At 38.1% G+C, this 17,015-nt stretch overlaps 1 protein-coding gene across 3 annotated transcripts in view; it reads right to left on the minus strand.

Annotated features, from left to right (window-relative positions):
* LOC149847040 (ARM repeat superfamily protein) overlaps window positions 1-17,015 on the minus strand; it is a 139,660-nt gene that overhangs the window by 111,130 nt on the left and 11,515 nt on the right. For 2 of the 3 annotated variants that reach the window (XM_089998270.1, XM_089998271.1), the window contains exons 2-4: window positions 9,492-9,614; window positions 7,302-7,499; window positions 2,908-2,986 (exon numbers count right to left, since the gene is read on the minus strand). In XM_089998270.1, coding sequence (XP_089854396.1) covers window positions 2,908-2,986; window positions 7,302-7,499; window positions 9,492-9,614 — 400 coding nt within the window. The remainder of the gene's footprint in view (window positions 1-2,907; window positions 2,987-7,301; window positions 7,500-9,491; window positions 9,615-17,015) is intronic. The other variant, XM_089998272.1, reaches the window with a different exon arrangement.

Here is a 17,015-nt window from a genome sequence, read left to right on the forward strand (position 1 = left end):
CGTGCATTTAAAGACGCAGATTTGCGCATCCTCACCAAGTCTCAATTTTTAAAAGGATTTCACATACGAGATTTCAAGCTCGTATTATTCATTGTCTCAAAAAACAAAACAAGCATTTGGTGTCTGCATTTTCACAACTGAGTTTTTCCCTCAAACCTGCGTAACAGAAAGGTATCAACTACGTAGCCCTAGGTGGTACGTACATCTGGTCCTTCTTTTTGGTATCTGAAATGACATGGCAGTCTAAAGCACAAAACTTTGCAATTTTTAAATAAATATTAGATATTTTTTTTAGAAACTGATATCCCTTTCATCGTAATGGTAATATCAGACATGCACAGCATGTTAGTACTACGATGATTGGTTAGTACTACGATAATTGGATGAAAGGTTTATGGTAACCTCGTAGTATAAAATTGCACAATGATTAAAAGAAAATCACATAAATAGTGATGATTCGCCTTCACAGGCAAGATGCTCGATTTGGTTTGAAAGACCAGATCGTGTAGAATGGGTCCTCAGCTAAAAATAGAACATGACAAACTCATTCGTCTCTTTGGTTCCGTCAAGTAAGAGGATGTGATGGTACAAAAACTTTGTTGGACAGGTTGTTAACAACTACGCTCCTCGAGTAGCAATTGACTCGGTGTCCCTGATCATCGAAGTTAAGAGACGGGACTACCAAAAATTATCTTAAGTGGTAGATCCTATGGACTTCTGCAGAAGTTTGGATGCATCCCTTGTCATATATGCCTTTGGAGAATTCTCTCTCGGTCATTGGCCGTACCCTTAGGAGCAGACTCAGCTAGTTGTCCGAGGTGTCAAAATACATAGAATAACAAACCCTTGGACAATCTCAGTTGTTTCTACATTTTTCCTGTGCGTACTCCCAAGACAGTTAATATCGAAACAAGATTATCATGCTTATTTTACTTATTCTGAACTGCATATCACGAAAGAAACAACGCATACGTTAGTCTTTTTCTGAATTTTGATATTTATACACCTACCAGATTTTTATAAATCTGACCCGTTTTATGGAGTACAGGTGATGATTAGGTTGGTACGAGAGGCGATGGTGCGATGACGTGATGATATCAAGATCCCACTTTTTCTCTGATGTTTCGCTCCTAAGGCCATTTTGTAATTTGGTATAAGGGTTTCTTTGAAATTTCACTTTTTGTTTAAACTTTAATTATTAAAAACCTCATTTTGAATCTATATGGTTTCAATGATTGTATGAAGATACAAATCTCTTGTGTAAAGGAAAACTCATTTGTAATGCGCCCAAGATTGACTTGTTATTTCAAACACCATTTTTCGTTGAACTGTTATTTTAAACTCTGAAAAAGAATTGATTACGAAGCTTTCAAATTTTTCCGAAAAAGTTACAAGTTCGGGATATTGGGACGTTACACTACCAGGGTCAACACAACCCACAAACTTGTACAAGTATGAGTACTCTACCTAGATGTTTTGGTTTAGGTCAGGTTGATCTTGAAATGAACCAACACACAAACCTTTTCTTTTTAAGTTTGATTGTGGTCAATGAGCAAGGCCATTTTAGACCCACCTGTTGATCCCATTTTATGAGAAAACCCCCCACCTTCCCAATGCTAGACCCCCTCTGACTATTCACCCTTCACTCTCGGACATTCATATGGTGCATCCCAACCATTTTTCTATCAACTTTGGCAACAAGCGAGAAATCCTCCAGCAACCTTGGTAACTTTTTCAGCCAACCTTTCTATTTTTCTAGCAGGCTAGGGTTTTCTGATAATAGGTGAAAACCTTTTGTTTTAGTAAAAATATTTAGCTTTCTTGTGATTTTGTAGGGTTTTGATTAGGGCTAGTATTTTTTCTGTGTTATATGTTTTTATTTGATTAGATTGCATTCCTAATATTGTGGTTTGTGTTTTAGAGTTTGCATATTATTTGATTTATTTTATTTTTTATGTTTTTTGTACATTTGATTTATTTTATATTTTTTTCCTAGAGTTTGTGTTAATTGATTGCTTGTGTTTTAGTTACCCCCAAACTATCGGTTTGCACTCATTTTCATGACTTTTTTAAGAAAATAAATATGCAGCTTATTTTAAGGACTAATTAGTATCGATTTTATAAGCTACATTTTGATTTTATATATTTTGATTGACCAATATTTATTTGTAAAATAAGTATGCAGTTTATTGAATGTTAGCTGATATTTATTTGTATCAGTCCTTATTTTTATATATTTTGAGTATCGACTGATATGTATATCAGCCTTTATATTTATAAATTTTGACTTTCTAAAAATAGATTTTAATTTTGTAAAATGCATTTTGATTTTAATGAGTACGCTGTAGAATTTTCATTCCTCTTTTGCTATGTGTAAAATGAATTTTATTGTGATGTGGTCCTTTTCTTCATAACTTTGGTTAACTATATTAAGGTTCTGGTTGAATTTTTTAACATTATCAAATTGTCAAAATTTTATAACTTTGTTCAGTTTTGAACATTTTATCACTTGTGTGCATGTGTGATTAATTGATTACTTAGTTTTCTTATTTGGTTTTTTTTTTCTTGAATTATTTAGCTTTCTTAGTTGGTCTTTTTTGTTTGAATTGTTTGATTATATGGTAGTGTGGCTGATAGAGGTAAGGGAGTTGCAATTCCAATGTGACGTCAAGCTCAAGTTGTACTTCCAATGTGGCATCTGATGATCAGCCACTATAGGCCAGACTGCCCAAAAAAATGAAAACGAAAAAGTTTAAATGAAAGATGTTTCAGGGAGGTCTCATAATTTGAGATCAACAAAATTTTGATTCTGATCAATAATGCAAACAATTTATAAGAGTATGCATCATGTGTTTGACTTCTCATGAAGCAGTCATCATATAAAAGACAGGACGGCATTCCAAATACCTTTCATGTCATTATGTGATTGACAGAATAATCTAACAAGCTTCAAAAGATGAAGGCCTTCAAGTTTTACATCCCCAGTCTGCAAAAATTATAAGTCATAAAATTATATGCAGAGCCTCTATCCTATTATTATGAATTAAAAAGAGGAAACACAAGTGCATTAAAGGCACCAGTGCAAATTTCAAAAAGCAAGTCTAAATCAAGGCCAAGGCAAATAACTGCAGAACCAACAACTTCAAGGTTGAAGATAGATCCAATAAACTTCATGTCTTGTGCATGTAAATCATATACCTAAATCACTTTATATATATATATATATATATGTGTGTGTGTGTGTGTGTGTGTCCAGCCTACCGAGCACTCGTTTTTTGTTTGGGGTAAATCTAACCCTACAGATATGATCTACACGGTCCATTTAGTGGGCATTCGCTTTTGACTGACGTGTGCATCCGCGATTCAAAAATCAACTGCTGTCAGTGCATCAAAATTTCATGACTTATATATATTGTTTTATCAAACAAGGGTCAACCTCTAAGAAATCAGCCTTTCTGAACACATCTACAGTGTCGGATTGGATCAAAACAACTTGCAAACCTTAGATCAATTGCAGATGCAGCTGACTCTAGCATATATATGTATAGGGTAAAGGTGGACAATGAGCGGGACAGCTTGATCACCGGCTTGGCCCAGCCTTCCATGGGCCAGGTTTGGGCTATAAATAGACCCTAATTGCAACACAGATTATTAACAGCTTGAAGGCTGATCATCTAATTTGAAATCCATGTTTAACGTCCTTGGGAATATTGCAAGTGGACATACCAGCTGTAGTGTCTATAAGCGAAGAGCAAAATGAGAGAGTGAAAATCGCAGTATATAACTCCGCCTGTGTAGTTATACACTGCCGGTCCCAAGCCCGGATAAAGGAGGAGGGTTGCGGTAGGCCTGTGACAGCCAGCATAAAAACTTTGTCATATCCTATGAAAATGAACCAATATGAGAATTTCGTTGGGGCGTTCCCTACTGAGCAACGCGCTGTACTCTCTAGGCCCGGAGGCAGTGATAAATGTGCAAGGGTTGCTAGGTCGTCGCCCAGAAGCGACGCGTCACACCGGCGCCGGGGTGTGGTGTCAAATAGGCAAGGGTTCCCTCACTTTGTTGGACGGGTGGGGGTAAAGAAGTTAGTCCAAGACCATAAAATTAGGTTAGCCACTTGGAACATAGGGTCTTTAACTGGTAAGTTGGTAGAGTTAGTAGATGTTATGTGTAGGAGAAAGATTGATATTTTATGTCTTCAAGAGACCAAATGGGTAGGTGAGAAAGCTAAAGTGATAGAACCTTGGGGATATAAGATTTGGTATACAGGAATAAATAGGAATAGGAATGGAGTAGGGATTGTTATGAGTCGTCAGTTTATAGATAATGTAGTTGAGGTCCGTAGGAAGGGTGATAGAATTTTACTTATTAAATTAGTATTAGGTACGGATATTATTAATATTATTAGTGTTTATGCACCTCAAATAGGTTTAGATGATTCCATTAAGCATCAATTTTGGGAAGATTTAGATGGAGTAGTACAAGAGACATCTTATGGAGAAAAGCTTTTCATCGGCGGTGACCTTAATGGACATGTAGGCATTAGTAGGGATGGATTTGAGAATATCCATGGAGGCTATGGTATAGGAGAAAGAAATGAAAGTGGAGAAAGGATTTTAGATTTTTGTTTGTCCTATGATATGATCTTAGCAAACACTTGGTTTAGGAAGAGGGAGTCTCACCTAGTAACATTTAAAAGTGGGGTTAATACGAGTCAGATAGATTTTTTCCTACTTAGAAAGAGAGATAGGGGTTGTTGCATCGATTGTAAGGTTATACCGGGAGAAAGTGTAGCTACACAACATAGAGTCTTAATTTTAGATCTTAGAATTAGACAATGCCGCAAAAGGGATAGACATAGGATAGATCCTAGAATTAAGTGGTGGGCACTGAAAGGAGCTAAACAAGGAATGTTTGTAGAGCAGGTAGTTAAGGAAGTTGATTGGTGTCTCGAGGAGGATTCAGAATCAATGTGGAATAAGATAGCGGGTGGTATGAGAAAAGTAGCTAAGGAGGTATTGGGTGAGTCTAAAGGCGGTGCACCACTAGGTAAGGATACATCATGGTGGAACGAGGATGTCAAATTAGCTATTAAGGTTAAAAGAGAGTGTTATAGAAATCTAAGTAAGAGTCGTGATAATGAGAATTTGGAGAAGTATATGATAGCAAAGAAGGAAGCTAAAAAAGTTGTTCGAAACGCGAGGGCTAAGGTATATAAGGAGGTTTATGACAAGTTGGATACCAAAGAAGGCGAGAAGGATATTTATAGGCTTGCAAAGATGAGAGATAGGAAATCGAAGGATTTGGGTATGGTTAGATGTATCAAAGATGAAACGCAAAGGGTTTTAGTCAAAGATGAGGAGATTAAGGAGAGATGGAAAGATTATTTTGATAAGCTATTTAATGATAGTCATGCTCAAGATCTTGGAGACTTCTCCATTCCTTTTCATGAGATAAATCGTGACTTCATGCGCAAGATTCAAAAGAAAGAAATTGCAGAGGCTTTGAAGAAAATGAAATCAAGAAGGGCAGTTGGCTCAGATGGTATACCTATCGAGGCTTGGAAATGCTTGGGAGAGAAAGGTTTAGAATGGTTGACAAATCTTTTTAACTTGATTTGGCGAACAAATAAGATGCCTAATGAGTGGAGGAAGAGTACTTTGGTGCCTTTATATAAGAATAAGGGTGATATACAAGATTGCACAAACTATCGTGGTATAAAACTCATGAGTCATACTATGAAACTTTGGGAGAGGGTGATTGAGTCTAGGTTGAGGAAGGTTGTCATGATATCGGAGAATCAATTTGGTTTTATGCCTGGAAGATCAACTATGGAAGCTATACATCTTCTTAGACAACTTATTGAAAGATATAGAGAAAGGAACAAAGATTTGCATATGGTTTTATTGATTTAGAGAAGGCATACGATAGAGTACCTAGGGACGTTCTCTGGTGGACAATGATGAAGAAAGGTGTTTCTCTCAAGTACATTAGTATAATTAAAGATATGTATGAAGGAGTAGTAACCAATGTCCGCACTTGTGGAGGGGTGACAACCAATTTTCCGATAACGGTTGGGTTACATCAAGGATCTGCTTTAAGCCCTTTCCTATTTGCGATAGTGATGGATGAGCTTACGAGATCAATTCAAGATAATGTACCGTGGTGTATGTTGTTTGCTGATGATATTGTTTTGATTGATGAGTCTAGAGCTGGGGTTAATGCTAAGTTAGAATTATGGAGACAGACATTGGAAGCTAGAGGTTTTAAGTTGAGTAAGAGTAAGACTGAATATATGGAATGTCGGTTTAGTAAGCAACGAAGTAGTGACGGGAGTGTAGTGAAGCTTGGTGAGCAAGATATACCGGTGAATGATTATTTCAAATATTTGGGATCCATCATTCAAAAGTATGGAGAAATTGATGGAGATGTAAATCATAGGATAAAGGTTGGGTGGATGAAATGGAAAAGTGCTACTGGAGTGCTGTGCGATCGTAGAATGCCATTGCGGTTGAAGGGAAAGTTTTATAGGACGACTATTAGACCCGCTTTACTATATGGTACGGAATGTTGGGCTGCCAAGAGACATCATATTCAAAAAATGAGTGTAGCTGAGATGCGGATGCTTAGATGGATGTGTGGAAATACAATAAAAGATAAGATTCGGAACGAAGAGATACGTAAGAAGGTAGGTGTTGCGCCCATTGAAAATAAGATGCGAGAGAATCGTTTACGGTGGTTTGGACATATTCGGCGAAGGCCTAATGATGCTCCAGTTAGAAGGTTGGAGAAATGGGAAAATATATTAGTTAAAAGAGGTCGGGGTAGGCCTAGGAAGACTTGGATGGAGATGATAGGAAAGGATATGAATGCTTTGAACCTCACCGAGGACATGGCGTTGGATAGAAATGATTGGAGGAAAAGGATTCATGTGGAAGACCCAAAATGAATTTCTTTTTTGGTTCATATCGCTGACCCCAATTGTTTTGGGATGAAGGCGTAGTTGTTGTTGTATAAATGTATTGCTTATAGACAAGGCCATAAATAAGGTCATACCACTCTCACTTAGAGCATATGTATCGCAAAATACAGAACCAGAAATCTTAATTGAATGTAATCCACAAAATAGAAATTTTTTCACCTTTTTATATAAACCAGAAGCCCATACATGTAAAATATTTAAGGTGGCATCTCAAATATTTGGATTAAAATTTTCCTAATCGAGTACTTCAGTTTAAAAAGAAAACAAGGAAAAGAAAGGTAAAAAGGCCATTAGATATAAATGCCAATATCAAGAGCACCTGAAGCAATGATGAGATACCAGCATCCAACTGTGTAAGGTTAACAAGTAGCATAACTGACAACCGTGAGATGGCAGAATCTTTCTTAGAGAGCATCTCCATAGCTTTTCCAACCATCCCTGCTGTGACCATCTTTTCTGACAGTATTGAATTTTGCGACATATTTACAAGAGCTTCAGCAGCAGGCACTGCAATCTCCTGTAACAAAATGTTACAGCTGGACCTTGTGAAAACGGTTCATCCATACAGTGACAACAGCAAAAATATGGAAGGATTTGAAGCAAAACTTCATTAATCTCTAACATTTATGTATGTGACAAGAACTAAAAAAATCTTCCAGTGATTTTTCTTTTTTTTTAGAACAGCACAATTAGTAAAAAAGAGATTGTTGAAACCCAGCATAACAAAGAGCTGACATGCACAAATACGTGAACTGTTCTTGTTACATTATCATCAAGTTTGTCTTGACAGTGGCTTCCTCAAATTCGGCAACAACAGCATGGCTTTGCACGGCAAGGAAGAGCTAAATGCTAAAAGGTAGACTAGACAAAAGTGTTCCTTTCATAGATTCCATATCAGATCAACTGCCATTGAAACTGTTTCATGTTTCTTTTTCAATCCAAATAAAATTGAAATGAAGGTTCCTTTTCCATTTTGATATGCTTGTTGGGACTGGGGCAACGACATAAATTATATGAAAGAAATGTACAAAAGAAGATAGCAACCTAACTATGAAGAAAACAACAAATTGATGTTTTACAAGCTAGAGGATATCATTTTCGTGCAGCTTCCACTGTTTATGAAGAGTATTGAAAGGGTAATGCACTTTGTCAATATTCCTAGATAATAAGGTGGAAAGATACGATCCATCGAGGACCCCTGGTTCTACATCTGAAGTGCTCATCCAAGGAGGAAGCCCATCTCACCAACTTGAATCACCCTTGTCCTGGTACTCTTTTCCGTATGGCTTGGGAAGGGCATAGTCAAGAGTGAGAACTGGTAGTGAGTTCATAGTGAAGAGACAGATGAATAGTAGGCAAGAGATGTAGCATTTGGCAATGATGGGGTAGTTTGGGGGACATGGATGGAGAGAAATAGCCAGGTTTTAATAGGAAAATTCTGTTATTAATTGTCCATAGGTTGGCTCATACAAATGAAACTTGGATCTTGGGCCAGAACTAACAGCCCAGTTTGACACCTCATAGATCAGCTCTTGCCATGTGTGAATGAGGTTTATAACCAGTGACCACACAGCTAGGTTCTTCTTTCATTGTTTCTTGTTCTATTTTGTGTCTTACACCCCTTGTGTTCTTCGGTGCACAATGCACCTCAGTGTTAGTACTGTAAAATTGCTTGTTGATGTTTCAAAAGAATTAAGAAAAAGGAGAAAAAAGAAGAAAGTAGCACACATATGAGAAATTGAAAAGGCCCAAGCTAGACATGCTCATTTTCAACTAATATCAGCATCGAAGGCTAAGAGAGTATACACAGCTGCACATACCTTCAGCATTGACGACTCTTCATAGCATTCTTATCCATGTTATCCTATTTGTAAGTGCACTAGGGTACTTTGACCGCCATTCTTGCATTGATAGGGTTAAAATCCACATTTCAGCTAATTACATCCATTCTCTACTCAGGAACATAGTTTTCCAGACATGGCATAAAAGCCAAAGTCCTTCATAAAGAATCTAATTCCATTATCGTACATTTATAGCCATGAACCAAAACATTCAGCCAATACTAATACAAAGTTGTTTGGACTCCTAGAAGTTTTCAACTACACAATTCAGTGATTTGTCAACGGGGTAGAGTTGTCTACACAGTGTTCCATAACAAGCTCAGATAGAAAGGTCTGTGCTGCAGTTATACCAGAGAAAGTTTCTGAAAGGAGAAGTGCTTTGACTATCAGAATCTTTAGCACTTGCAGTATAAAATAGGAGAAAGCAAACCATGTCCACCAATGCTTGTCAATTATTTAAGTGGGAGATCATGGGAGTTAATGCAAGAGAAAAATAGGTGACGGAGATGCCAAGCATTCACATCAAAATGAGTAATTAATTAAATTTCCATCATAAAACCATTAACTTCTCCTGCAGCATATAAAATAGCATTAACAGAAGAGACCAAGGAACCATCCTAGTTTGCACAGAAAAAAAAGCAAAGGCTTATTAATCTAATGATTAAAACCTTATTTTCAACTAAAAGTTGGGAAAGAGAAGCCACAGCTTTATCAGAATTTTGAGCAAGAGTTTGCAATCCATCATCAGAACCAGTAAGGCCTCGAACAATATCAACAGCTGCTCTCTTTAACTGAATTTGCAAAAGAACAACATGAAATAACATTAGCCTGTTACTGTATCTCAATGAATGGAAAAAGTTTAAAAAAAAAAAAGATTAATAAACTTATAAATGCAATAGATGGATTTCATGTTCTCGGTTTGCACCATACATCAATGGTATTTATACACAGAGGTATTGTCACAAACTGAAATGTATGCTTTGGTGTACCAATTATGGGCAAGAGAATACTTGGGAATATGACCTCTTATGGGTCAACAAATGAAAACACAAAAATAATAAGCAACTTATTGGCCGATAACACACATAAAAAATATCAATGTTATTGGGGAATAATCCCATGAAGAAGTGATTACAATGGATGGGGGCTAACCCCATATTTATACACAAAGAAGAGGCTCAAAGGAGCCGTTGGGGTATTCCCAAAAAGCCCTTGAGGTTGGAAATAATTACAATAATAAACAAATGAAAAGAAAAAAAGAAAAAAATACATACAGATTTTTGTACATGTGAAAAGACTAAAATGCCCCTAGGGTACTTATCTACAAAAATATATATATAAGAAATCAGCATCATCTATCGGAACTGTAGAAGATGAACCGAGCCCGAGATAGAGAGAGAAGAGAGAGAGAGAGACGGCTGCACAAGAAACACAGAACTCATTATGTGATTAGGGCCTCTCTCTATGTTAAATAGAGAGAGGCTTAAAAGCATAATTACAATAAAGCCCCATTATAAAAGCAAAATTACAAATAGAAACTTTACTTAAAACCGCCTATTTTCAACACTCCCCCTCAAGCTGGAGCATAGATATCAATCATGCTCAGCTTGTCACAACATTTTGAGAAATTTGGTCTAACGAGAGGTTTTGTAAACATATTTGCAACTTGGTCTTCCGACTTTAGATATTTTGTAGTGATATGACCAGCTTGAACCATATCCCTTACATAGTGGCAATCAACCTCAATGTGCTTTGTTCTCTCATGAAATACAGGATTGTTCGCTATATATGTTGCAGCTTTGTTATCGCACATCATGGTCACGGGAGAGGACACCTTCACCTGAAGATCAAGAAGAACAGTACGAACCCACATCAATTCAGCAGTTGTTTGGGCCATAGCCCGATATTCTGATTCTGCACTCGACCTAGAAACCACATTTTGTTTCTTACTTCTCCAAGAGATCAAGTTGTCTCCAAGGACAACACAGAATCCTGTGGTAGATTTTTCATCCACTACAGATCCTGCATAGTCAGCATCAGAATAGGCCACTATCTCCAGAGTTCCACCTTTCCTGAACAATAACCCCTTTCCAGGAGAGGATTTTAGATATCTGAGAATCATAATAGCTGCATTCCAGTGTACCTCAGTTGGTTTGTCCATAAACTGACTAACTTTACTTACTGCTAAAGCAATATCCGGCCTGGTCACAGTTACATACAGTAGTTTCCCTACTAGAGAGCGATAGCTTTTGCTATCAACTAGTTTTGACCCTTCTTCAAACAACTGAACTTTATGGTCCATGGGAATATTTGCTGGTTTAGCTCCCAACATTCTTGTTTCCTTTAATAAGTCAAGAACATACTTCCGTTGAGACAAAACCATCCCTTCACGGCTCCTGGCAACTTCTATACCCAGAAAATACCTCAGTGGACCAAGGTCTTTTGTAACAAAGTTTTTTGAAGATGAGCCTTTGTGGCATCAATAGCTTTCACATCATCTCCTGTAAGAATGATGTCATCCACATATACCACCATAACAACTATGCCAGAGCTAGTTTTCTTTATAAATAGTGTATGATCTGCTGCTGACCTATTAAAGCCAAAACGTGACATCACTTCAAACAACTTTTGAAACCATGCACGAGGACTTTGTTTCAAGCCATAAATCGCCTTTTTCAGTCTACACACCTTCTGACACTCCCCCTCAACCTCGAATCCTGGAGGTTGTTGCATGTAAACGGTCTCAGATAAGTCCCTATATATAAATGCATTTTTCACATCTAATTGGTACAAGCTCCAACCATGCTGAACAGCTACTGAGAGAACAAGACGAATGGTACCCATCCGTGCAACAGGAGAAGAAGTTTCAAAGAAATCAATACCATATGTCTGAGTATACCCTTTGGCTACTAATCGGGCCTTGTACCTTTCAATTGATCCATCAGATTTGTACTTTATAGTATATACCCATTTACATCCAACAATGTCAGCATCTGCTGGGGAATCAACTAGATCCCATGTATGCTGAGATATTAAAGCATCCATTTCTTCTTGCATAGCCAGCTTCCAGCGAGTATCAAGCTCTGCCTACTGATAGTTCAGAGGAATAGTTTCAGCAGATAAAGCTGAAATAAAAGATTTCATCTGATTTCCAATTCTGGCATCGGAGACAAAATGAGATATGGGATATAAGGTACATTGTTGTGTCCCCTTGCGTAGAGCAATCGGCCTGTTATCACCATCATGAAGATCACTATTGTCAGTAGAACTTACCTCAGGGGAAGAAGAAGATGAAGGCACTTGCGGAGGTGGATCTCTACGCACATATACCAATGGAGGATTATGAAATCTGGAAGAGGATGAAGTTTGGTTCGGGAATGAGGGCACAGATTCCAAAGGAAAAGGAGGTATAGGTAATGGACAAGACTCAGCTGGATCAACTTACAGCGGGGAACCGGTACTAGAGTAATAGGGAGTGGATTCCAAGAAAGAGACATCCGCACTGACATACTCTCGGCGAGAAGTAGGATCATAACATCGATATCCCTTTTGATTTTTGGGATAACCGATAAATATGCATTTTGTAGCTTGAGCAGCTAATTTATCACGGTCAGGGCCAAGTTTGTGTACAAAGCAAACACATCCAAATACTTTGGGCGAGAGGGAGAAGAGGGAGGTATTGGGTTTTAGGATATGAATTGGAATTTGATCACCCACAGAAGAGGAAGGCATGCGGTTGATCAGATAGCAAGCAGTTGTAATTGCATCTCCTCAGTATAACGCAGGAACATTAGATTGAATCATAATGGTCCTGGCAACATCAAGTAGGTGACGATGTTTTCGCTCAGCCACCCCATTTTATTGAGATGAATAGGCACAAGAAGTTTGGGGTTGGATGCCATTATCTTGGTAAAACTGTAACAGACTTTTTGATTTAAACTCGAGAGCATTATCAGTGCGAACAATCTTGACACTAGATTCAAACCAAGTTTTTATTTCAATACTTGGAACGTCAGATCGTTCCTTTATTAAAAACACCCATGACAACTTAGAGAAATCATCAACAATAACTAAATAGTATCGACACTGAGTCCTAGTAGGAATCTTACTAGGACCCCATACATCTGCATGAAGAAGTTCAAAGACTTTATTACTAGACTGACTCTGACTCGAAGGAAACGAACTTCGATGATGCTTGGCCAGCTGACATGCTTCACACTGAAATGATGTGGTGGAAGGAATCTAAGGAAAGATTGAACGGAGCTTTGACAATGAAGGATGACCAAGACGACGATGCCACTGAACAGGACTGAATGAATGTTCCACTGCAGCATGAACGGTACCCATTGGATGATGTAGGTAGTAAATTTCATTTTCTTCATAGCCTCCACCAATCTTCTTCCCCGTCAGCAAATCCTGAAAATGACAACCCATTGGATCAAATATTACTCTACAGTTTTGTTCTTTTATAAGGCAACTAACAGAGAGTAAACTTTGAGGAAATTTTGGAGCATGAAGAGCATTTTTCAACTGTAATGAGGAGGATATAGAAATATTTCCCTGACCAACAACCGGGGAGGTGCTCACATCGGCTAATGAGACTCCAAGCTGAGCCTTAATATCCTTTAGATCTGAAAAAACAAGTGAATTTCCACACAAATGTCTGGATGCACCAGAATCAATAATCCACTTACTGTGAGTCGGATGAAGAGGATTTCCAGTTGAATAGGCAACCCCAGCTACAGGAGAGGTGGAACTCAAAGGACGAAGAGCTATCAGCTCATCATATTCAGCACGACTGAGGGTGATACTACTGTCACTTGCAGAGATATTTTCCTGTGCCTTTGTTGCCTCGAGAGTAGTAACATTTGCTTTAGGAGCATATGACTTTGATGAAGAGGAGGTTGGACGGTCATGCTTATCCCAGCAACGATCTTCTAAATGTCCAGATTTTCCACAGAATGTACATTGAAGCTTTCCTCTGCCTCCCACACCTCGTCTGCGACCGCGTCCTCTGATATTCTGAAGATTTCCACGCCCATAACCAGATAAGACAACTAAGGCAGATGACTGAGTCACAGGCTGAGACTGTGGAAGTGAGATCGCAAGTCTGCTCAGACGATTATATGCCTCAGCAAGAGTAGGTACATCCGACCCAGTCAACATTTGGACTTTTGCAACAGAGAATTCTGAAGATAAACCAGTAAGAAACCGAGCAACCATAGTTTGTTCTTGATGATCCTTTTGTTTCGAACAACAGAGGGGTCTGTGAGCATTAAGTCTTTCAAACGCAGCTTTTACGGAGGCATAGTACTGGGCCAAGGTTTGATCTCCCTGCTGTAAATTATATATTTCATGTTCAACTTGTAGGATACGACTCACATTCGTCTCTTGTGAGTATGTATCTCGAAGATTGTCCCACATCTGTTTGGCCGTATTATAGTAAATTAAACCATATGCAATATGGGGTTCGACACTATTCATAATCCATGACATAACTATGTCATTATCTTCATCCCAGGTAACATATTTTCCCACCTTTTCAGTGGGTTCGTCTTCCAACAAGATATGTTTTCTACGATGTCCAGATACCGACATCATAAATGTTCTGGACCACCTGGCATAGTTAGTGTCATTCAACCTTACAGACGAGCCGTACGAAAATGGATTGGCAAATGCCTTATATTCTCTAATATTTTCAAATTTTGAATCACATTTCGAAGTTTCAGCCATACTTCTGGTTCCAAAAAAAACTGAACAGACTCCAATCAAAACAAAAAAAACCGTGTTACACTCACACACCAACTGATATTCCAAACAGCAGTTGTTCACACACGAACCCAAAAAAAACCCACGACAGTAGTGAGTAGCAGCCCACAAACAGAAAAAATCAGCACGTCAGTGAATCACGACCACATATCTTCTGCATATGCAGAACCTGTTTCATAACAAGGGCAGCTCCCCAGACATGTACAGCTCGACAATCAGTCATTTGTCAATCACGAGCAACACCACTACGAGTTGGATTGTTGTTTCTTAAAAAAAACAGGAAGTCACGACATGAAAGCACGATAAAACCAACGCAGGGCCCAAAAATCAGGGTATCACGGCTGAAATAGAATCACTGATCTCTTTCAAACATTCACTGCAGATTAGAAAGCAAAGATAGTAACCCACAGAAACTAACGTGCTTCAGTGCAGACTGTACCCATTTCCACGATATCAGGATCTCACAAAAAAAAAACCAACAGCAATCAAAAGACTGTACCCATTTCCACGATATCAAGATCTCACGCAAACAAAACACCAACAGCAATCAAACAGGGCCCCAAACAGGTGCAGAATCACCAACAGCAATCAAACTTTTGCAGAATCACGGCAGGAGCTACCAACTCGGCAGTAGGTAGTCACGAGAATAACAAAAAACCAAGGAGTTACGAAACCCACAGCAAGCATCCACGACCAGCAGCATGCCCAGATCTGTCATCAGATCTAAAAAAAATATTTAATCGCTGACCTGATTGGAGGAAAAAAAATTCATTGGGTCGAAGTTTGATCACGATCAAGAAAACCTCCACGATCGACTGTGCTTTTAATCACACTCGATCACGCTCCCACGATCGGCTATTCTCTGATACCATGTAGAAGATGAATTGAGCCCTAGATAGAGAGAGAAGAGAGAGAGAGAGAGACGGTTGCACAAGAAACACAGAACTCGTTATGTGATTAGGGCCTCTCTCTATGTTAAATAGAGAGAGGCTTAAAAGCATAATTATAATAAATCCCCATTATAAAAGCAAAATTACAAATAGCATATTAATATAAAAGAACTTTACTTAAAACCACCTATTTTCAACAGGAACATTAGAAATCAGCATCATCCATGGGAACATTAGAAATCAGCATCAAATGCTGAAACATTAGGGAAATCAGTATCCACTGACGCCACTTTCTTGGTATACCAATAGCAATAGTTGTGTCAACAACAATACCCCTAGGCAAAGTAGCTGAAATCTCCCTAAAATCGTAGCAGGGAGGTAGACCACCACATCGGGTTTAGGGGTACAATCGCACACAGAGTTTTAGTATCCTCACGGTTTTCCCAAAACCGTCATCCAGGATTACCACACTGTGGAAGGGACACAGGAAAAAAATTAATTTCAGTGTTTGTCTCTTTTAACTTTTTAACAAATTCAAGTTCTTTATACAAGAACCATTTTGCAAATCAACATGCAAAACCCAACTCGAGACCTAGCCCGCTACCATTTTTAATGGTGCAATTAAATTAGAAAGTCAATAATTCCATAACAAATTTTGCAATGCATAAAAACAAATTTTTGGAGCAACACATGCTCCAAGCCCACATGGCCTGTAGTGGTTCACAACTGACCACAGAAGCATTTCAAGAGATACATGCATCTCATGCAAAATTCTTAGTGAACATGCACACCTTTTTCCAACACATGTCCACAATACACGTGATTGTCAATTTGCATACGCAAGCGAACAGATGCTTGCAACATACATTATCATGATTCATTTCATGCATAAACATCCAAATATGCACATGATCATAGTTATGCAAATATCAAAATAACTTTCATAATTTTCATGCGTATGATATGCACATTTATGCAAACATGATCAAATCATAATCACTTTTATGTATCACCTCAAATGGATACGTACATGACTAAACTAATGCACTTAAACAACCATGCAGAAAATAATTTTTTTTTACAAGTGTAACCATTGAGGTTTTGACCCATATACGCAACTACATTTATGTACATGGATCGGCCATTGCGGAAAAATCTGCATTTCCAACATGTTGGCTGATCCATAAACATAATCATGTACATGGGTCAGCCAGACCCCCATAATACATGCGTGTATCCTAAACAATAAGCTGGCTGCATAACCTATTAAGCCAAAATATGAAAATATTAATTGCATGGACATGTAGTTCGATTAGCACATAGCAAAACATAATGCATTCAGATCCATGAGCATAAGCATTCAAGCCTGAATCAATGCCAAACAAAATCGGTTGTAAAGGCACGTAACAAGACAGGTTTTAAATCATAATAGAAAGAACATGTACTTCGGCAAAATCAAACCAGATTTGTGACCTTATGCACACGGCAAATCTGATCCAGTTTGCATACATATATAATCAGTAGATATGGATC

Source organism: Nuphar pumila, chromosome 2 (assembly GCF_984573655.1).
Source record: "Nuphar pumila chromosome 2, dmNupPumi1.hap1.1, whole genome shotgun sequence".
Taxonomy (NCBI): Eukaryota; Viridiplantae; Streptophyta; class Magnoliopsida; order Nymphaeales; family Nymphaeaceae; genus Nuphar; species Nuphar pumila.